Below are 23627 nucleotides of genomic sequence, written 5' to 3' on the forward strand. Positions count from 1 at the left end.
AGGCCAGTCATTCTCTCAGCCCTAGACAGGAGGCAATGGCAAACCACTTCTGAAAAACCTCTGTGGTCCTCCCAAAGAAATGATTCCCTTCCCCGAGGCAGTTCCAACTGTCCTTCCAAAAGACAGAAATGTCCAAGGGGGGAGGCAGTTATATTAGTGAATTCTACAACAGTTTCCGTCACCCTTCCCTGAGACTGGGTGCCCTCCTTGCAAGTTCTCCCGACTCTGAGCAAAACGTCTGTGTCGGAGCGCGTTTGTGAGATACGATTTACGGCATTCCTTTCTCAGGATCCTCCTATGTCTTTCTACTCAGAAATGTGCATTTAGGGTGGAAATGTGTCCCCTGTCCCATCCTTTAGGGGAAGAGATTTCTCTTTTAAATTTTACTCCGCCCCCCTCCCTCATTTCTGGCTCTGTGTAGCTGGAGGGAAGGCGCGTTTCTCTTCGCCTCCAAACTTTCCTTCCCGCTCCGCGCCCAAACTGGCTATCCCAGACTTCTGCCCTGCGTGCAGCAGCGCCTTCTCGCGTTGGGAAACTCCCAAGGAAGCCGATTCCCACGTCCGCTCCCAGAGAAGCCTAGAGCTAGGAAGGGGGAGCGAGTGGATGAACGCACACGCAGGCTCCACTTCCGGTTCCCAGGCGAGCCTGGGAGGCGCCCTGGAGTTGCGGCTGCGGGGAAGGAGGTCGGTGTTCTGGGCGGCGGGAGGGAAGGTTAAGCGCGGCAGTGTCGCAGCCGCTGTTGATGCGGAGCAAATCTCCGGAAGGATCCGTCCTGATCCCCTGGAGGAAAGGATCCGTCCAGATCCCGTGGTCTCGCAGCAGTAGGTCCCCCTTTTGCTGCTTGTGTCCGGTGGGTGCATCCCGCGTTAAGGACCGCTCTCCGCTGGCCTGGAGAGGGATCGGCGGAGAAACTGAGAAGTCGCGCCCTGCCCGCTCCGTCTTCGATTTTCCCACGCGCGGCGCGCACGGGGGTGGCGGGGATCTGCAACTTTTCCTCAGCCTGTCCCCCGAAGGGATCTGGTGCACGGCAAGTGTAAGTGGAGGGGAAGGCTCCGAGCGGGGACAAAGGACCGCCTTGCCCTACGGCGGAGTTGATGCTTTCCACCCAGCCTTGAGTCAGCAGAAAACTATGTCGGCAGTACGAAATTGCTTGACCCCATTGCCGATCCCCTCCTGCCCGTGTCCCTGCAGTCAGCTGACCCCCCCCCCCGTGGGTGACAAAGCCTAGCAGATTTTACCCACCTTGAGGCTGTTCTTGGGCTGTGTTGAGAATAAGGGAGAAACTCCTTCTTCCTAAGCTGGGAGATTGTAGCCTCTGATTGGGAAGGTGAATTTTTGCGGGGCAGGGGGCAGGGAAGGAGACGGTGAAGCAACTTGGACTAATTCATCCTAAAGCAGCTTTCCCTCATCTGGCCCCCTTCAGATCTGTTGGAACCCAGTTCCCATCTTCCCCAGCCTGTGGGGCAAGAGGAATCATGGGGCCACCCTGTCAGAGGACTCCCTAAAGGAGAAGCGGGCAATTGAAAGAGCCACACTTAATATGGGAGGGAGACTGGGGGTGGCAAAGTGAGCTGGGCTCACATCTATCTATCTATCTATCTATCTATCTATCTATCTATCTATCTATCTATCTATCTATCTATCTATCTATCCCAATTTCTATCACTGCCCATCCCCTCCCCCGAAAAGGGGGACTCTCACCTAGGTGAGCAGTGCTGCATTTTGGGGGCTCATGGTGCGATATACCCATTTTAGGACTTCGTTTGTGGCCGTTTCTTGTGGTAAACTACTTTGATGCTTTTGGCTGTCCTGGGCAGTGGAAGATTGAAGGCAGTGAAAAGGGGACTCTCAGGCAGCTTGAAGTGTGTGTTGCTTATCTCTCTGAGCCTTGCTTATCTCTCTAACAGCCACAGCCATTGCTAGCCTGAGTAGCCCAGTGGGAGCTAATCCTCCTCCAGGGTTAAAGTGATCCCATCATCTTTCTAGCTAGTGAGCCAGGTGGCAATTTGAACCTATGTCCTCCCCCCACCCCTCCCCAGAACTCCCACCATGTTGTGTATCATGGAGATGTGGGTATCTCTCTTCCTTAGATATTATACAGCCGTGTCACTGTTGAGCGGTTTTCCTTCCTGAGGTCCAGTTCTTTGGAATCAACTCCCACCAGAAATACGCTTGGAGTCAGATCTCTTGAAGTTTATGAAAATCATGAGCAGAGTCTTCTTTTTCTTAGGCCCCTCTGAAGTTCCTTTGAAAAGTCTTACCTGCTAATTTGAATGCACAGATGTATACGGAATACATAGGTGTTAATTCGGACGTATGTAATGAAATAAAGGCGGGATAAAAATTAATTAATTAAATAAATAAATAAACGTGGATATCAAGCTATGTCATGGCCTTTTTAATTGAGACGCTCCTTATTTCATACTGCGATGCTCTGATTCAGTGTTTCTCAACCTCAGCAACTTTAAGATGTGTGGACTTCAACTCCCAGCATTCCCTAGCCAGCATTCTGGCTGGGGAATGCTGGGAGTTGAAGTCCACACATCTTAAAGTTGCTGAGGTTGAGAAACACTGCTCTAATTGATTGAAGTACTGTATGTTATGGTACTAAGTGATGATTTATCCCACATTTGCAGTGTGCATGGCGACTAAAATTACTGCTAATGACATGATGGGATATTTCTGTTGCAGATTTAAGTCGCCTCCCCATCAAGAACAGAACTGGCCGCCAGGCAGGGATTATTTCACAACTTCTTTGGAAAGTCAGCTGAGTGGAGATGGAAGAGGAGCCCAACTCTGTAAATCCTGAGACAGGAAAGAGACCCAGAGTCCCTCAGGCGGGGAGCAAAGGGGAGTTCTGGGAAAGAACTGTTCCCAAATTCCTGGGAAAGGACAACTGGTTAGACATCAAGTGCCAGTGCTTCAAAGACTTTTGCTACTGGGAGGGTGAAGGACCTCGGGAGATCTGCAGTCACCTTCACCAGTTTTATCGACAGTGGCTGAAGCCAGAAAAAAACACCAAAGCTCAGATGCTGGACCTCATGATCCTGAAGCAGTTTCTTGCCATCCTGCCCCCCGAGATTGGGACCTGGATCAAGGAATGTGGAGCAGAGACCACTTCCCAGGCAGTGGCTCTGGCAGAAGGTTTCCTCTTGAGCCAGGCTGAAGACAAGAAACAGGTGAGATCCTTACATCCCTGTTAACTCTCAGGAGCTGAGGTTGTGTGGATGATCATCCCAAAGCCTCCAGTGGCGGCTCAGAAATTAAGTACTGCCTAACTGTTGAGACTGGGAGTTTGAAGGGGATGGGGGAGACCAACCTGGGGAAAGACAGTGACACTTAAAGCTCCAGGGAAAGGGGACTGCTGGTCTTGCCTCCCTGCCAGCATCCCAGGGTGGTAATTCGGTCCATGGGAACAGAAATTGGAGGGATCGTAGAGCAGTTCCTAATTTGCCTCTGTCAGCCTTCCCAGGTAGGCCAGGCAGGACTCATGACCAGATGAGCTAATTCTACTTTAGTGTAAGGCTACGCTAACAGAACCAAGTCTGAAAGTACGGATCTCCCGCTGTCTCCTTTACGATCTGAGAAGTCCATTCTGAGCCTCTTTCTCCACCCGTTATGCAGCTGCAGGCTCTGCCCTCTCTTATCTGACTGGTCCCTGGGCAGCATCTCTTTGCCCCGTTTCTCAAGGTCTTTCTCACGTATCGTTACAGCCCCAGCTTCTTCTTTTTGCTCTTCTGGCTGGCCAATTTTAGGTGGGATCCTAACATCTATTATCCTGCCAGGGATGTTCTGTTACAGCACGTCAATGCTGCTACAGAGTTTTCTCCAGAATTTCAGACAGGGGACCTTTGCAGCTTTACCTTCCTTATATTACTTATTTCTTGGATTTCTATCCTGCCTTTTCTCCAGGAGCTCAAGGGTCTACCTAGTGGTTCCTCCTCCAGTTTTTCCCCTAATTCTGTGGGATGAGATAGAGAGCAGGATTGTGAATTTCCGTGACCCTTGATGGACTTGAAGATGGGTCCTAGTCCAGCGTCTTAACTTACACTAGGTTGGAACATGTCCTTGCAAATCCTGTGCTCTTACAGGGGAGGGCTTTGGCAAGCAAGTCACCTGTTCATCACTGAGCTGTGCCACTTCTCATCTCCTCAGCCCAGTGCTGAAGAAGACCAGGTGTCTCCAGATCCTTGAGTGGCTACCAGCCATAGCTGCACTTGGGCTGCTGGACATCTGAGTTTTATGCCTTTGCATAATCTCTCTCTCCCTTTCCATGCCTGAGTTCCTCTCTCTGATTCCAGATGCAATGGATGTTAGCCAAAGCACCCACTGAGCTTCCCAAAGCAGACAAAGCTCCGTTGGATGTCATGGAAAAGCCGTTGTGGAGAGGAATTGTGCGGGAGGAAGGTGGAGAAGCCGCCTCATTGGGTAAGGAGTCCTAGAGTACATCCCAACTTGCTCTAATCCCCAAATCCCAACATCGCGGATTGAGGGGATGTCTGGAACTGCTTCTTAGCATATCTCCATGCTGCTAAATCTCTACGCTTTTTCTTAAAATAGATGTTTTCCAGGAGGTCATCTAGAATAGGCTGCCCTATGTGTAAACACATTTTCTTCTTTCCCCAAACTCTGGTCCTCCCTTTTACATGGATCTGTTTTACATTGTAAGCCTCTTGAACTTTTACGTTTCTAAAGTCTACCTTTTCCTTTGATGGCACCACATAATCTACTCTATGGAACAGCTTTCCCTCCCAAAGATGCATATAGCTCCCCCACTAATTATGGTCTTAAAGCCTTGGAAAACTGGACTGTTCTCTCAAGCCATGAGATAGGATGGCTGCTGAGCCCTGTAGGTTGTTCTTTGGTGTGCTACCTATGGCTTTCTCTTCTAGATGTCTATGATCTGTTTCTTAATTTTTATTTCTTGCTTTTAAAACCCAGAGGCATTTGGAGTCAGGAGGCATTAAATTATATAATAAATAAATAATAGAAATGATAAAATCTGTGCACTGCTTTTGTTTCTCCTGAGCCTCTCTGGATCAGGTCCCAATATTGCAGGGTAATTTTCAAAAGCTATACCTAATCTGGTGGCCCATTCTTAATCCAGAAAGTCCCCTGGCAGCTATTTTTTCCACTCTCGCTCTTTGTCCACTTGCATTTTCCAAGCACCCAGCAAGGAGCTGCAACTTCTATTGGCTTTATCCTCTCATTCTGGCAATGCTGTAAATCGGGTCCAGAAAGAATCCAGCAGTGTGATTTCTCTCCCCAAATGCACGTAGATTTGTTCCAATCCAGAAATACCAACACTTAGCAAAAACAATGTCCTATTTATCTCCATCCTAGGTAGCAAAGCCCGTCTGGAATTCCATTCTATGCCTACTACTGGAGCAGTTGAAACGGTTGCTATCCACCTTGATCTGGTAGGAGAAAAGTAATTAGACAGTTGATCCAGGGACACCTGGAGTGTTCTCTCCCTTATGCACTTCTTTCCTTCATTCCCTTGTTTCTCTTGGTGGGGTCCTATTGGGAAGGCTGTCAGATCTGGAAGCTTGGGATCTGTAGATGGAAAAGGGAATGGCCTTGAAGGACAGGAGGAATTGATGGTACCAAGGAAAAGGTCAGATAAGAGGGGCTTGAGCCTGGGCTAAGAAAATAACTTGAGAAAATGTTTCAGACAGGCCCCTCCCTTGTTCACATGAAGATAAAGTGAGGGAGGGGGGAAGCACATTCAGACTTGCAAGGTTCTGTTACTATAGCTGTTACAATAAAAGTAGTCCTGACCTATATGGCATTGGTTTGTTAGTCTGGCCTACCTTGTTGATCTTGATCTTGCAAGATCAAGATCTTGTAGGTCTGAATGTGCATCCCCCTTCCTCACTTTATCTTCCTGTGAACAAGGGAGGGGCTTGTCGGAGACGTTTTCTCAAGTTATTTTCTTGGATTGGGCTCAAGACCCTCTTATCTGATCTTTGTCTTTAGTGGCTCTTTCTCCTGTCCTTCAAGGCTGTTCCTGTCTTGTTTTGGTGGCTTTTTAATTCATGAAGATAACATGTCTTCTTCCTTCAGGGTACAGTATCCTTCCAAGAGGTGGCTGTGGATTTTTCAGAAGAGGAATGGGCTCTTTTGGATCCTTCCCAAAAAGCTTTGTATAGAGAAATCATGGAGGAGAATTATTTGATGGTATCCTCTCTGGGTAAGGCTCCTTCCCAAATCTCTTGATACTGCTGAAGGTCCAAAATCCTTTTCTCAAGAATGATGATAGAGTTGAGCCAAAACACAAAAATATGCAGCATTCTCAGGATGAGGTAAAACAAAGGCTGCTATTTGACTTTGAGTATGAATATGAACTTTGAGTTCATTAAATATGAACCCCACAGAGATTTCTGATTTCCCAAATGAATTTCAGCTGGTCAATTCAATATTATGGGAGTATAGGTTCAAGAGATGAGGTTCCCAGAAGAATGGGGGTCATTAGGGCACCTGGGCATTGAAGGGCTCTGCTGATCCACCCTGAAGTGAAAATGTTTTAGGATGGGTCATGTTTCCTGCCTAGACATTGGATTGGCCAACTGAAAACTACATGGTTCATTTGGTTAAGGGGGTATCTTGGTGGTTGAAAAGGCTATTTGCATCTGCCTAAGAACCATACACTTTGCATAATGCAGGAAAGCAATGGCTGACATGGGTGATAACCAGGTTACGAACTTTGATTGTAATTTTAGTAAAAGAGGGACCCCAATATGTAAGCAGGTTTTTGCTCCTGGCTCTTGTGGGTCCCTTGCTTCCACACTGTCCAAGACAAAAGAATGATATTAGTCCTCTGTAAGTGACTTGCCTGTCCCCACTTGCAGTTTACTATAGCCATCATCATACTTTGGCCACATAATGAGAAGACAGGACACCCTGGAAATGATGCTGATGCTAGGGAGAGTGGAAGGCAAAAGGAAGAGGGGCCGACCAAGGGCAAGGTGGATGGATGATATTCCAGAGGTGATGGACTTGTCCTTGGGGGAGCTGGGGGTGCTGATGACCGACAGGAAGCTCTGGCGTGGGCTGGTCCATGAAGTCACGAAGAGTTGGAAGCGACTGAACGAATAAACAACAAAATAGCCATCATCCCTGACAACGTCAATTTCCCCCTTTGATTGGACAGTAATGTCCCCATTTTACCTCTAGCCCACAAATGAAACAGCCTTAACGTCATCAAGTTTAGCAGTATCTCAATAGACGTTCTCCTTTATTCTGACACTGGAGCCCTTTGCCACCCATTACCTTGCTGCTATGCTCAGGTGACCAGTTGTGGATGTGTTCAGAGATACCTTGGATGTTTGGGCGTGCTGTGGGTATGTCCCCTCTGCTCTGGTTGCTGGTCAGCCTCTTCTGCTATTGGTTAGCCATTTTCTCCTTAAAGACCTGGGAGCATCCCAGTGTGTGAAACCTGATCCACTGCAGAAAGGAGGTGGGCTGTATGTGGAAAGTGCTGTGAAGTGAAATATAAGCCACATTGTTTCTGCAACACATCAGGCTTTCTATACTGTGTGAATATAGCTGGAGGGCAGTTTGAAACCCATCGGTGGGACCTCTTGCGCATGATTCATCCTTGTCTTGTGCTGCAATTGGAACTTCAGGCAGAGCGTAGAACACGACATACTTCCACTACTCTGTGGTGGTAGAGTTCGTAGAACTTTTTGTAGAGATATACTAAATCTGAGCATCTCACATTGCTTGCCGAGGACACATTGACACTACCATGTTTATTTTTATTTATTTATTTATATTTCAAATTTCTGTCACCGCCCATCTCTCCTGAAAAGGGGACTCTGGGTGGTTTACAATCACGTTCCCACCTTCTATTGGCTACTTGTTCTTAATGAAACCCTCCCGAAGCTTTATTCCCCATGCTGGCTGGGGAACTCTGGGAGCTGAAGTCGACACGTCTTAAAGTTGCCAAGTTTGAAAAAACACTACACGAGGGAGATCCGTCCATTTACAGGCACAGCTTGAGAGAACCTGTTAAATGTGGGTATCTTTGCCCTGTCTGTCTCTCTGTTCCTTTCTGCCCTTCCTGAATTACTAACACATTACAGCCCAGCTCTCACAGTTTCCTACATACAGTCCTGCCTCGTAACTCCAGTTTTCTCCCTTGGTCATATGACATTGTGCTTATCCCAGTCCGTGAATTAAACAACCTTAAGGCATCATTAGGTATACCAGTGTAAAACTAGTATTTTCTCCCGTACTCTGACACCGGTATGGCTTCAAGGTATGTAAAAACCTGCTCTCCTTTTCCATTTGCTTGGAGGAAAGATCCAGTGACTGCTAACAAAGCTGACCGGAGTTATGTGTTGGGCTTCTCAGCCTGGGCACTGTGTTCCCTCCCCTTTGGTGCCCAGCCAGCGCTTTTGGCATGATTCAACAATTCCTTCTGGAAATAGTTGGACACAGCTTGTGATGTGAAATGTTGCAAAGCACTCTTGAGGTGTGGAGAACAATCTTTCAGAAGTCCCGGGAGCTGCTTTTTTCTGTTGTTGGTGATCCTTCTGTGTTACATTATGACACTGGAAGAAAGTTCCCAAAATCTCAGCATGAGTTGGAACACATTAATCTTCCATGTGCAATAAATAGAACTCCATTGAAAATGTGCAACCAAATGGCACATTTGTGCTATTCTCATATCAGTGAAGTTACACAGCTTGCTTGCCTGGTTTACCCAGTAAGACCCATGGATATTGCCACACTTCATCTTCCAACTGGCCACTCCCTACCTAATTACAGGTAGTCCTCGGCGTATGACCACAACTGGGACCTGAACTTCTGTCGCTAAGTGAGGCAGTTGTTAAGTGACTCATGCCTGAATTTACAACCTTTTTGCTGTGGTTGTTAAGTGAATCACTGTGGTTGTTAAATGAATCTGGCTTCCATTGACTTTGCTTGTCAGAAGCTGGCTGGGAAGGTCGTAAAATGGCAATCACATGACCCTGGGACACTGTAGCCCTTGTAAATACCTGCCTGTTGCCAAGTGCCTGAATTTTGATCACACAACTGCAGGTATGCTGTGACGGTTGTAAATGTGAGGGCTGGTTGCAAGTCACTTTTTTTAGCACCGTTGTAACTTTGGTCGCTAAATGAATGGTCATAAGTTGAGGACTACCTATAAACCCCTGCCAAAACTATTCAGAAAAATGGAGTGGTGGATGACCACTTTTGGTGGCCAGTCAGACTTTCAGACTTGTCCTATTTTGCTAAACTGTTTGCTCCATTTTGTTTGCTTTCACTTCCAGGTGTGACATCAAATAATCTTTAGATCAGGGTATCTTTGTCCCTATCCCTGCTTGTACCTTGACAGGACAACAGTCACGCCTTGATGGCTCCAATTTTCTGCCTTGTTCTTACCAACTTGCCTTTATATCAACCTCAGTCCATGAGGGAGATGACCGTAAGTCATCTTTAGCTGTAGCATTTTCCTCCTCATTCTGGTGCTCCCTGCTGTGCGTAAAATCTGTTACTTTGGAGATAAAGTCAGGTGACCATTAGCCAGCACGTCTGGAGGTGTGTTTTAGGCCGCTGCTGGCATGCTCCTTCCGCTCTGGTCTTTGGCCACCATCCTGCCATCCCCTCCCCAAAGAGCTGGCCCATAAAAGGTCACAATGCGCTCCTGAAGCATGGAGGATCTTTCTGAAATAGTAGAACTAGTTCCTGTCATCAGTAACCCTTTGATGCTATGACACCAAAATGTGGAAGAAATTCCAAGAAGGCATCAGTGGGAGCTTGAATACCTTGTACTTTCACTGGAAGTCCCTCCCCCCAGTGGGCTGCTCATGAGTTGATCTAACCTCTGCAGCACTCTTGCCAAGAAAACTACACGGATGTTTCCATCTGGTCAGCAGGCGTCAGCCTCAACTTAAAGGAGACATTGCTATCTTTTCGACGCATGTGACAGGTTGCAGCAGGGACATCTCTGCCTGCAGCCCATCAGATGTGGATGGGAGCACCAGAACACGCCCATCTTCTTAATCAGTTGGCTCTCGGGTGCAATTCCAGAGACCCCATCGGGGTTTTGCTCTTTTCCCTTTTCCCCCCACGCATCTCCCCCATCACTCCCTCACTGCACTCCAGGCTCGTATTACTGCATTTTTTTATTTCGGCAGAAGCAGCTTCTGTTGTGAACTTCTGGCAGTCCTGCTGTGGCTGCATTCAGATGGTTCTTTGCCAAACATGGGCATATTGCGTAATACAATATTTGGCATGTTGGGTGGTGGAAGCAGTGAACAGCCAACGTATGTAAAGACTGGCCAGTCAGAATGGTGGGATAGCTTGACCACTTGAGCTCCCTGTGCTGTAAGCACTTCTAAGTATCATTTTCAAATTCTTTTATTTCATGGCTTTTTCCGATCCCTTCTGCTGGTCCTAGGTCATGAGATCGATTTGATTATGTGCCATCAAGACAGTGTCAGCTCTTAGCAATCACATGAATAGATTTCATCTAGGACACTCAGTCCCCATCTTAAGTCCTTCAGATCTTCCAACAGTGTACAGTATTCATCGCCACTTTAATCATCTATCCACCTTGCTGCTGGTCATCCTTTCTTCTCGTTCCTTCCACCTTTCCGAGTATTGCGGACTTTTCAAGGGAGCTGACTCAGTTATAGTGGTGATGAGTGCGCTGTTGAGAGTCCTGGAAGAACAGGGTAAGGATAGATTGTCGTGGAGAAAATCTGTCTGTGTGGTTGCTAGGAGTTGAAAACACGTAATCAAATCAATCAAGGGAACTGGATCTTTGAACAGAGTATCCGAAATATGATAATTTCAACCTGGACATTTGTGCCTCGAATGAGAATTCTGGATTGAATTGGGATTAAATGTTAATTAAACTCTGGATTGAACTGGGATTAAAACTGGGATTAAGCCCTGGATTGAATTGGGATTAAATGTTAATTAAACTCTGGATTGAACTGGGATTAAAACTGGGATTAAGCCCTGGATTGAACTGGGATTAAATGTTAATTAAACTCTGGATTGAACTGGGATTAAAACTGGGATTAAGCCCTGGATTGAACTGGGATTAAATGTTAATTAAACTCTGGATTGAACTGGGATTAAAACTGGGATTAAGCCCTGGATTGAATTGGGATTAAATGTTAATTAAACTCTGGATTGAACTGGGATTAAAACTGGGATTAAGCCCTGGATTGAACTGGGATTAAATGTCCTGGGCTCTTCCTTCCTGTGCAGGTTTAGCTCTCCCTGTCTGCCTCTGAATAATATCATAAACCTTTTCTTTTGCATCAGCCCTCCACTTGCAGAAACTTTTGGAGGTGTGGGACCTACACCCAATGAATATTCACCCTCTTGCAGATTCAGAATTGAGTAAATATTAATGAAAGGGGAATTGATGTGGTTTTGGTATCAGTGTTCTGCTGTAGCAGTCTGACTCAGAGCTCTGGTTATTGTTAATCTGGTTGCTGTTCCAGAAGTACTATCTCACACTCCATCTTAAGCATCAGGAGGGGATCCTTTTGGGCCCTCTGCTCATGTGAATCCCCAGCGGTGTATGCCACCATCGTGCCGTCTTAATGGTTCCAGCAGCACCAAAAATATGTCTGCGCTTCATGGTTTAATCATTACACTCTGGGCTGGGGGGCAATTCTATATCCTTGGTGGCTTCTGAGAGACCAGCACCAACCAATCTAACTGTGGAGTTCTTAGCCGTTCCATTCAGGACTTCTCTTTCCACCCCAAATGTAGAACCTTGTCCTGATACTGAATCATAAAGGGTAGTGGTTTAGCCATGCTGAATAGAACGAGAGGAAGGTTTTATTCAGAAAAATCCTGCTTTGATCATAGAATACTGCGCTGGGGAAGCTTTCCTGAGAAGTTTCTTTACAGGACCAAGTAAGCAAAATCTCTAGTTAGAAGCAAGATTTTGATGGGTAAAAGGACGTGCGAGAACTCCAAGGGAAGGCAATCATTGCACGCATGGATTTCTAATTGGAATAAAACACGTTTTCTCATAGCAAGAGGCACTGGATTTTACATGCCCCATCAGCCTTTATTCTGTGATTCTAGCTCCTGGACACACCCGTCAGTTAGAAGATCACGTATCGCTACCTCCGGTGGGGGAAGAGGTGGAAGGAGATAATGGTCTACACAGCTCAGATGCGCATGCAGACGATCCCACTGTTCATTGTGCTCTGTCTCCTGCCAGCACTATATATCTACAGCTGGAAGCATTACGAGGGGTGGCCATGTCCCTACACAGCATCGCATCCTGCATACAGCTCCGCCTCAGCGAGCTGGCCAACGAGGAAGAAGAAGTGGTCTACCAACTTTGGCAGAACGGGACACGTCGGAGGAGATTCCTGGAGATCATTGGTAGATGGAGGAGAAGGTCTGCTGAGCAATATCGGATGCTCATCCAGGCGCTGACTGAGATGGTACCATTGCCGCGGCGCTGGTGGGTATATCCAGCACGAAGGCGCTGGTGGAGAGAACTCGTCCTAACAGTTTGGGATGACGAGAGGTGGATTGGCAACTTCCGGATGTCTAGAGCTACCCTGTTTGAAGTCGCAGATCGTCTTCGTCCCCTGCTGCAGAGACAGAACACCGTTCTGCGCATTCCTATTGCGGTGGAGGAGAGAGTCGCCATTACGGTTTGGTGGCTCGCAACTCAAGCCAGTTACCGTGAAGTGGCGCACCAGTTTGGAATAGGAAGAACCACTGTTGGCAATATTGTTGTGGAGGTGTGTCTGGCAATTGAGTTGCTTCTGAAATGCACTGTCTGCCTTGGTGACCATCAAAAGGTAAGTGCTGCTGCATTATTTCGGCCATGTCCTGACACTTTGGCACAGAATGAAAACACGTGCAGTTGGCAGCAGTTCGCTGAGTGGCTGTCATCCTGGAGCTTGGTAGTGCGGAAGGGGCAGCGTGCTTTTGGGGAGGCTACTGTACTTAGCTTTCCTGTTCTTCCCTTACAGATCATGGATGGCTTTGGTGCTATGGGCTTCCCCCACTGTGTAGGAGCAGTGGATAGGTGTCATATCCCCATCTATGCTCCTTATGGACAACGTGAGCAGTGTGTAAACAGAAAGAACTATTATTTAATGTTGCTACAGGGGACAGTAGATCACACTGGGCGGTTTATTGACATTGAAGTGGGGTACAGTGGCACTCACCATGACGCCTTTATGTTTAGAAATTCTTCTCTGTGCAAAGCTATGGATGCTGGTGTGTTTGTTCCTGGAAACCCAACGATGGCATTTGGAGATGTCACTATCCCGCCCCTCGTACTCGGGGATGATGCATACCCATTGAGACGGTGGCTCATGAAGCCATTTGTTGGCCACGTGGGCCATCGGGAGGTGCTATACAACCGTGTGTTCCACAGGTGCCGAAATGTGGTAGAGAGAGCATTTGGGCGACTCAAGGCACGCTGGCATTGTCTCACCATGCAGTTACCAGTGGCGGAGGAAAACGTGGTGTCAGTCATTTCTTCGTGTGTGGTACTCCACAACATCTGCGAGACCAAAGGTCACCCGGTGACATGGACACCTGACAGTGAAGTGCCACCCTTTACAGTCCCAGTAGAAGACTGTAGTGCTGATAGTCAGCACCATGCGGCAGAGGGCAGGGCGGTACAGAATGCGGTAGCGGATTTTCTGTTGGCGTCCAATTGACCGCTCTGACACGAAACTGTTCCTGCGTTTCAGAAGGGTGCTTAGTCTTCCCCCTACCCCGTAACCTGCCTGTAACTACTGAATGTTAATATAAATTATTTCAAATCAAAGCTACTTGTTACCTGTTGTGTTTCCTTGATTGGCTGTTCTGGGGTGACCCAAATGGCAGACAGCTTGTGGTGGCAGCAGACAGACGGTAGAGGTAGATCTCCAGTGTAGTTCCATAACAGCCAACCTAACTGCGATCAAGCCAAACCTGGAGAGCTTTCAGCTTACTTGAAATTTGGGACTCATTGCCACCTCTGCACAATGGCATTTGGAGATGTCACTATCCCGCCCCTCGTACTCGGGGATGATGCGTACCCGTTGAGAGGGTGGCTCATGAAACCAGTTGTTGGCCACTTCTGTCCCCAGTGTCCACTTCCATCACCCATAGCCACATACACATCTTTCCCTAAGAAGGCAACATAAGAAGCAAAGCTGTTACAGAGAATGTGGTGGTATTTCCAACAACGAAGGATGAACTGTTCACATAGGAACACATGTGCATAGATGCATATCCAAACTGCCAAGGCAGAGTGCTTAAACATAGACATAGGAAAATGCTCTGCTCATAGCTACCCTTGTTTCTGGCTCTCTACCCCAGTTCACCACCATTGGTCAGAGTTCACATCTGCCATAGCAATAAATCTCAGTCCTCCAGACACTGAACTCATTTTCAGGAACTTTTTTTTAGCAAAAGCTTCACGTGGCAGAAAAGAAAGAAGTCATGTGTATACCAAAATCAAGTCCTATAGATATGGGTGTGTACTGCAGACTTTAAATTTTCCTCTCACTTTTTCAAGTCAGTGGACTTTGGGCTGGACTTTCCCTGGTCTTTTGGATCAGGGATTTATTTATTTGTTTATTTGACTTAGACATCACCCAGCTCTACTGCCCAACTCCAAATTGACTCGGAGTGGCTCACAGCATCAACGCAAAATAAGTATACTATAAAAAATAGAACATACAGCATTAAACAAGACAGTAAATCGGGTCAACAAAATTATTAAACCAATTATTTATTTATTATTCAAATTTTGTTACCGCCCATTCTCCCCCAAAAGAGGGACTCTGGGTGGTTTACAATAAAGTTAATGCTATAACAATAAACGTTAAAATCCCATAAAAAATAAAAACAAATTACAAATATAAAATACAATATAAATAAATATAGAATCCAAGTGGCTATGAAGATTCCAATCTGACAGGAGGGGCTCTAAGGTGCGAGCCACCCCCAAGAATGGCTACCCCTCTTCCCGCCCCAAGTGAGATGGCAGAACCAGGTCTTCAGGGCCTTCCAGAAGGTCGGGAGTGAAGGGGCCTGCCTCACCTCCGGGGGCAAGATGTTCCAAAGGGTGGGGGCCACTGCAGAGAAGGCCCGCTTCCTGGACCCCACCAGATGAAATTCGACCCGCCTCACCTGATCATGCAGAGCGGGCATGTTCCAGACGATATACACCAGACAAGGAGCTCCCACCACCCTAGCATAAAGACTTGGTGAAGAGCCAGGATGTTCAAGGCTCTCTGAGATACCAGCAGGGTGGGAGTCATCTGGATCAGGGGGAACCTCATTCCAGAGGGCAGGCACCCTGAGAGAAAATGCAGGCTTCTGGGTTCCTGATAGATGGCATTGATAATTGAAGGAACCGGGAATGCGCCAACCCTGTGGGATTGAACTGGTCAGGCTGACACCACAGGAGATGGTAATAATTCTCTCCTCTTTATCTGCCTTCTCAACTTCAGCCCTTATATTTTCTTCTTCTGTGTCCACACCCTGCTCCTGGCTGTTCCTACTGTTGAAAAAGAAAAGCAACATTATAAAGAGGGAGTTGCCCATAAGACTGTTTCCATGAAATGAAAGAGTTGATGGCTGAAGTGGAGGAGACAACGGTAGGACCAGGAGAGGTAGCTGTTCCCATGATCAGGGGTTGCTGCTCTGACTTGAGAAGCCTGTTCAGTGCGGGCCATGCTCACAGGATGCACATTTCCTCTGGAATGTGACTTGGCAAGGCAGTCTTTAATGGGGCAATTTGTCATGGCAGATTGTTGGGCTGGCTGCAGGAAATAGTAAGCGGGATAAAACGTCAGTAAAGAGAGGAGTTCTACCCCCAGGAGGATCTGGATTCTGCTGCTGAGCTCCTTGGACGGGAGGACGTAGCAGCTGACGCCTTTCCACCAGAAGAAGTGGAGGTTAGTTGTGATGGAGTATCCATTGCTGACACCAAAGATTAGGGAGCTTCCAGGCCAAATTAGGCAAAATTAATAAGTGAACATGGTACCTAGAAGTGATCGTAAGTTTAAGAGTGAAAATGGGCATAGTCCCCCAACCTGAGCAGATCTCACTACTTCACAAAGCAAGAGTAACCAGGATTATGATGATGCCCAGTGATCTCCATGTGTCACGTGATAACTGCTCTTACCATTCTCCATGGTAGTGTTGCCAGCAGTGGATTTTCTTCTGTATCTGTTCTCTGTTCCTATCTTGGGAGAAGTCCGTGCTGCTGCTCCTCCCTATCTTCTCTCTGGGCAGCTACAGCTTACTCATTGAGCGACATCAGAAGCTACCATAAGAGGCAGAAAAACACGTGTCCTGCAAATTGCAGATTTGAAGGAGTGAACTTAGCGTCACTGACAAGTGAACATGTGCCCAGTGAATCCAGTGCTAAATTGATGCCGGGGGAGTGTCATTGTACCAGCTGAGAATAACCTCTGAGGACAAACGCACATGTTTCCTTTGAGTTTAAGGTTTTGTAGGGAAGTGTTTACAAATGGAAGACAACTATCTGGGACAGAGGAGTATGTGCCATAGGATTACTGAGCTGAAATGGAAGTGGACTGTACTGGGTGTGAGGTTCCTGGACTTGCTACCCACAAACTAAGTCACTGCAGTTATGGGCCACAGCAATACATCTAAGAGCCCACCTAGTATTTAGAACTGTTCATGGGAAGTCAAGGATGATCCTTGAATAAATAGTGAAGTTCATTGCAGATACAATGAGCCTGAACAGCAATGAAAAATCAGCTTCTATATTATTTATAAGAATATCCCAAAGTTAAACCCCTAAATGTCTTCCACCATTACATCATAAGACACTGGTGGCAATGGCTTTCTCCAGCTTTTCTGTTATGCCAGCCTGAAAATAGTTTACCAGATAGCTTTCTCCAGTCCTAGACTTCTGCTTCCTGCCTTCATGCCCAACATCCTGCTGTTATTGTCCTCTGTAGTGTTGAAGAAGTCAGCTTTGAGTTCCTTGAATTTGGGTAGGGGTTCCAGCAACTTCTTCCTACTTCATCCTCCATGCAAACTGAGTCATCAATAGACGCATAGAGATAAACCACATTTACACACCGTTCAAAAGAGACAGTTAAAAAAAAAAGCTAAGAAGGAAACCAAAAGACCAGAACACATCATCTCAGCAGCCAATACCCAGATAAACAGGGATTAACACCAGAGAAACAATCAAGCAGAAAACAGTACCCTAATCAAGGAACTACCAAGGAGAAAACCAGACCCCCACCAACTCTGGCAGGGCAAGCTACCATATATAAACAGGGAGCAAACCCCACACTCCCTCACACTGATGATGTTGCCTAGTTGGGTAATGAAACGTCCATAAGCAAACAACCAAGCTCAGAGAGCACCAAGGACTCAACAGTTCAACCCTGAGCTACAGATGTTCTCTTCGATTGGATTCATCCTCCAAGCAGTCCACCTATACAGGATGGAAGGGAGTTGTCAGCCATCAGAACCTCCACTGCCCCTGACCCCAGGATGAGGTACAGCACGACTGCCAACTTCTGATATTTAGGTCCCCATCCTGAAGACCATCTTGGAAGGCAGTGTACTGATGGAAGAGCCAAATGAAATAGTGCCTCCTAAGAGGACCAGGGATGGGAAACTGTACTGGGCTTCTCAAGTCTTGGAAAAAGTGCAGAACTTCTGGAAATTCCTCCTTTATCAAGAAAACAGGTATCCAGTATGTCAACAGCGCATCAACACATAGCTAGCAGGAGGATCAAGAAAGCTCTATCCAAACAAAGTGGGTAGTAAAAGAAATGTCTAATTGACAACATTTATATTAACTCATTCCCTTTTCCCTTTCAATAAATTTGGTTGCAAGTGGCTGCTAAGGACTTGACAGAAGGAGGAACACAGTTATCATTTCTTCGTTCAGTCAAAACAGAATTCACCTTGCCAACTCTAGTTGTGGAGAGACCATAAACCAAATGCCTTTCCCCTTGAACAAGGTTGAAGAGCCACACTTCTGGATTTAGGAATGTGGGCATTAGCAGGGCAAGCACCATCAGAATAACTAGCAGCAGCAGCGGATGGATCTTCAGTGGCTGAGCTTCACCCAGGACATGGCAGGAAACCTCTCCTGGCAGATAGTCAACCTGCATGCAAGAAGCTCCAATAACAGCAATCAGCTATTGCAGAATCAAGCAAGCCAGCCTTCGATTTATGACAGCCCTGGGTTTAAGTCTTGCATTGCTTTCTCTGCTCTTCTATGGTAGTAGACCTCTTCCTGCTCATTTCTCAGCTTTTGATGTGGAGGGCACCTGCACCAGGCTTTGATCCCTGGTCAGGCTCTTTGCCTCTAGCCTTGCCATCTTCAGCCTTCATGCTGGCTATGGTGGACTTGGGCAGATGTGCAAGGAGACTGCAGGCCAGAAGTGCAGAAGCCATATTGGAGTGGCTATAGAAAGCACTGAAGGACACATCCAGCAGGATCTCTGGGGAGATGAATATTTTACCAATTCTCCTAGATGGTTTCTTTGTACCACGGTGCAGCAGAGGGAATCAGTCGCCCTATCCTGCTGATAGAAAAGATACCGACTTTAGCTGTAGCCATCAAATAACACTCCATCATCCTCTTTGGGAAAAGAAGTTCTTTCCAGAGGTTCTACCACAGTCAAGAATAGGAGCAATTTTTGTCCAATGCCCCTTTGGTGCAAGGCTGAAATAATGCAGCGGTGAAATGATTGGGCCCATCTCTGTCCACTACCCATTGGTTTTTGAACATAGCACAGGAGCTGGAAATCAACATGTGTTCGCTGCGTGCTTCTTCTCAGAGAGAGACAGCCATTCAGGTGGAGAAGTAGGGTATCCCCAAGGTGTAACAGAAGGGGTCCAGACAACAGGTCCAGGAGGAAAGGAAGTAAAGAAAAGGCTTTCCCCAAGAATGGCTCTAGTGACTGAACTGGATTCCTCTTTTGTTTCTGGTTTTGAGTCTTTGGCCAGGGTGGTGTAGGAGGAGGTGCACATAAAGCAGTTTTCAGAGGAGTGAGCAGAATGGCCTCAAATCTCCATCCCATTCCTGCTGCGAGGTTGGGACTGGCTGGTGTTTTCACCACTGGCTGGAAATAGCATTTTTTTCCTGCTGTTATTGTTTGCTGCTGTCTCAGGATGCTTTGGCAGCACATTGATTCAGTAGTGAGGAAAGTCCCTTTTGCCTGTTCTGCTAATGATCAGAGGATAACAGGATACTTTGACACCTCATTGGAATGATTTTTTGGATGATGCAGTCCACAGAATGAATGAATTTTACCCTCCATTTTAAGGCCTGTCATTGTATTGCTTACGTTAACTACAGGTAGTCCTTACTGAAAAACCACAATTGAGACTGGAATTTCAGTTGCTAAGCAAAGTGGTCATTAAATGAATCTGACCCTATTTTATGACCTTTTTTGCAGTGGTCATTAAGCGAATCACCGTGGGTGATAACCAAGCCATGTGGTCATTAAGTGAATCACACAGTTCCCCATTGATTTTGCTTGCCAGAAACCAGCTGGAAAGGTTAAAAATGGCTATCATGTGACCATGGGATGCTGCAACAGTCATAAATGCAAACAGGTTGCCATGAGCCCCAATCGTGATCACATGACTGTGGGGGACACTGCAACAGTCGTAAGTGTGAGGACCAGTTGTAAATCTGTTTTTCCAGCCCCATTGTAAGTCTGAACCATCACTAAATGAATGGTTGTTAAGTGAGGACTAGCTGTATAATATTATTCGTTGTAGTTTTGGCTTGTACTGCTAGGCAGAAATGGATGTACTTTAGAGCTATAGGTATTTCTTCAGATGGAAAGGTAGTAGGTAATAGATGTGATACCAATTGTATAAAGGTATCAAGGGGGAAAATACGTTACCATATATTTGTAGGCAAAGAATGAATGGCGAGTACACAGCTGAAGACTTTGTTCTGTTTCATCGGACATGTTCACAACAAAGATGGAGGACAGAATAAAGAAGTGCTACATGGAATTCTGGTCTGTGACTGTAATAAAATATTGATTGATTGAAGTGCTACATGGGAAGATAGATGGGGAAATGTCAAGTAGATGAGATACCAAAATGGTTCTCAGTAGTCACTGTCCTACTTCAGGTTTCAGCCTCACACACAAACACGGTTTCTTAGAAGATCACCAGTTTTATTTTCAGGTAGCAGAGTTAGCAACGTGTTCAGGAACATCAAACAAAGCAAAGGCTTGCCTGGGAAGCCTAGAGCGGGCCCAGGATTCAAGAGCCGGCTCGAGGTTGGCAGCCAGTCCAAGGGTCTAAGGTTCAAGAGCGAACTTCCCACGCAGAGATCCCACCTGGGCTAGACGCTGTTCCAGCAAAGAGGGCAGAGGCAGCCCAGCCCCTTATATAGGCCGCAGCCAACTGCCACTCATCGGAACGTTTACTCTGTTGCCTGGCAACCACCTAACAGAACCCCTGCTTGGCTCCGCCCTCCTTTCCACTGGGCCATGCCGGTCACAAGATACTGAAATGGAAAAGTACAGTGACTGGTCAAGCAAGTCAGAAATAAAGGTGAACAGGAGTCGCTTGACTGCTCGATTAGAAAGAGGTTCCGTGCATGGCAGTTTCCGAACCTCAGATCTTCTGAAACTCAAAGCCTGGCCAGCTAGATTGGGAGGGGGCAGGGTCTATATAAACGTTTGTGAATGTGTCAGGGTTGAGAACTCATTCTTAGAAGGTGAAAAATAAAAGCTGTTATAAAAATTGCCCTAATGCTGAAGCACAAGGACTATGTTTAATCACGCAGCCAAACCAGTGGAGCCAATACTCCAGATAGGAGGAGTTTCACAGGTAAAGGGACATACAGATGTGCCAAGGGAAAGGAAAAAAAACCCACATACACTCTTTCAAATTAAAGCAAGTGTGTCTTCCCATTTTTTGTGAGTGAGGGTCCCAAGGGGACAGCTCTTGGGGAAGGCATTGGAGTTAACAAGACCCGCCTTTCTTTATTCTGTGATTCCAGCTCCCAGACGTACGACTCAAGGGGACCACTTACTGCTATCTCCAGGGGCAGAAGAAGTGAAAGCGAAGCATGGATGGAAGATGCTGCCTAATTCAGGTGCAAGTACGTATGGTATTCACCAAGCAACAGTTGTCCTCTCTCAGGCCCTCTCTGCTAACCATCTACCCACCCAGGCTGACCAAATCTCCTGAATGTTCATAGCTCCTCTGCAGGAGAGTTTCTGAGATCACTGTGTAACGTCTTGTTCCCAATCCCCAGGGTCACGTGAACCAGTATTAGGAGGACAGCCTTACACCGTAGGACCTTCGGTTTCCAAGGATCGAGGTATGAATCCCCTGGAGTTCTATTCCTAATTGTTACTCTGTGAGTAAACACTGGTTTTGGACATGCTGCTGCTTGAGTAGGCATTACAGCGATCCCTTTACCTTTGTCTTATCAGACGGCATGCATTGCTGAGCACTTCTTCCGTTCTTCTTCCTTAGATGCACGTGTAATGCGGGAAGAGGATGCCTTGTCATCAGCCAGTAGACCGTCAAGGCGAACAAGGAAGAGAAGAATTGATCGGGTGCTGATCATGATTGATAGCATACTTCAAGACTCAAGGAAGGAGCAGGAAGTCTTTGCTCAGGAGCTGGAAGCAGACCGGGAGCACAACGATGCCTTCTTCCAAACGATGGAGAACAATGCAAGAGAACGTTCACTTGAACGCCAGAAGCTTGCCCAGCTAACCAGGACTGTTCTCCAGTCGCTTCAACTGCTTAATGAAAGACTGAGGAATCTCCTTCATGCAGACCGCTTGCCGTCATCTGTGGTAGACATGCCACATGAAGATCGTAATCACCAGCAAAGAGCAAACCAGACTCTTTGCAACCACTTTAGGTCTGCTAGGGGCCTATCTGGCAAGATACCGCTTGAGCAGGCTGGTCATACCTGACCATTTGGGAACATCCAGCAGAAATAATTTTGTAATCGGTCCCACCAAGGCACAGAAGGTCACTGTCTAGGACTTGACTCAATCATTGGCTCCAGCTTCCTCCTCTAAGTCAGGGAAGCAGCATAGCTCAAAGTGAGCTGGCTCAAAGGGAACAAGGTGCCTTGTTCTGTCATCTGCTGGCCAAGGACCATGAACTTAGGTAGTCTGCATCATCCCAATAATACTCCCCCTTCGATGGCATGTAAGCTTATGCCTCTCCATGAGGATGTCATGCTGACAGTAGTAAATACTCATCACCCAATATACATGAGCACATGATGCAGCACCTGTCACCCATGCTCTCCAACTCTAGTTCAATTATTCAAGGGAGTGTTCATTATTACCGCTTACGCATAGTCTGGGTGCATGCAACTAAAAGGCTCAGTCTTTTTTTTTGTCAGTCTCTGGTTGAAATAGCACTTCAAAAGAAGCATAAAAACTCTACCAATTGACCCAAGGGAACTGCCTGATGGGCCACCAACCAACCCTCCTGAAGGAGGTCCACTGGACAGGGACCAGCAGTGTCAAACATTGGAAGGGAAAACTGACAGTTCCTGCAGTGAGGTCATGGCAAGTTGTGTTTTTATATGCAGTAGGCAACATGGTACCACCACCAAACAACACAGCGGCTGTCTGGTGCTTCAGTAGTGGATATATGGAGGTGCTGTGATGCTTCCTTATCATCTTTTCTATAGCAACCCACCACAAACTGCTGCTGTCTCAGCACCAGCCCACCTCCATCCAAAGCACCATAATCCCATGCATGAAGGTATCTCTCACAAATAATGGGACAGACCAAGGACGACTGGGTCCTCATGTATGAACCATGCTGTAGGAAGAAGTTCCAGCTCCTGACAGTGATTGCGGCAATGTCCTGATCAAAATGCACACACAGCCAGAATGTTTCCCTGGTCCTGCGTTGCCAAATACCTCGGACTCATCTGACAATCCAGAGGATGACACAAAGCAGGATGTAGGTATGATCTGTAGTGGCCATTGGGAATTTTGGTCTTGTGTGGGCCTCTTGTGTCCACTCAGGGAAATCATGTCAGGATTTCCTGAAGCATAATATGTTCCCCCCACCCTCTGGTCTTCTTTAGCTCCACTCGAGTGACAATTCACGTACTTCGGCCTTCCTAGATTTTGGCCTGTAAGTACCCATCCGTGCAGCTTGCTATTACAGAGGTTGCAATACCAGTTTTCATACCACCAGCATTACATTTCTGATTCGTGTAAGAATTCACAGCTTGTAACATAATAAATGTCACAATCTCTGCCTTTTGTTTCAGTCCTTCTGTCAATGACCCACACGTATCCTAATTATTTGTTCTTCATGTGCCTTGAATTGCATGCCCCTGAAACATTCTGACACTTGGCTGAACGCCTTGCTCAGTACACCGTTAAAATGCAATCATACGTGGGTGAAATGGTGAAGACTCAGACTGTAGGAACAGGCACGAAGAAGGAGCATGTCCATACTCTTTCCAACTTATTCCCCCACGTTGGCTGGGTATGCCTTGTTGCAATTATGATGGAAATCTCACCTTAAGGAGTGGAACCAATGATTGGAGACGCACAACCGGTTTCCCTTTTATTAGTTAACAGAAATACAGTGATCACTGGGCCTGCCCGCAAGCAAAATCCAAGAGCCCTGATGCCAGAATGCTCAAGTCT

The 23627-nt window shown here is 46.8% G+C and overlaps 1 protein-coding gene across 3 annotated transcripts; it reads left to right on the forward strand.

Annotated features, from left to right (window-relative positions):
• The first annotated feature begins 610 nt into the window (after positions 1-610).
• LOC134492072 (zinc finger protein with KRAB and SCAN domains 5-like) lies at positions 611-23179 on the forward strand. 3 transcript variants are annotated; one of them, XM_063296201.1, is made up of 8 exons: positions 611-683; positions 2692-3179; positions 4302-4428; positions 5344-5420; positions 6067-6193; positions 20981-21082; positions 21239-21304; positions 21463-23179. In XM_063296201.1, exons 2-8 carry the CDS (start codon positions 2778-2780, stop codon positions 21912-21914), a joined length of 1353 nt encoding a protein of 450 aa, XP_063152271.1. In that variant the 5' UTR covers positions 611-683; positions 2692-2777; the 3' UTR covers positions 21915-23179. The 3 variants fall into 3 exon arrangements, with proteins under 3 accessions (XP_063152271.1, XP_063152269.1, XP_063152270.1); XM_063296199.1 differs by lacking the exons at positions 20981-21082; positions 21239-21304; positions 21463-23179 and adding exons at positions 12067-12800; positions 12975-13783 and having other exon boundaries at positions 615-683; XM_063296200.1 differs by lacking the exons at positions 611-683; positions 20981-21082; positions 21239-21304; positions 21463-23179 and adding exons at positions 701-850; positions 12067-12800; positions 12975-13783.
• Positions 23180-23627: the final 448 nt, after the last annotated feature.

Source organism: Candoia aspera, chromosome 2, assembly GCF_035149785.1.
Source record: "Candoia aspera isolate rCanAsp1 chromosome 2, rCanAsp1.hap2, whole genome shotgun sequence".
Classification (NCBI taxonomy): Eukaryota; Metazoa; Chordata; class Lepidosauria; order Squamata; family Boidae; genus Candoia; species Candoia aspera.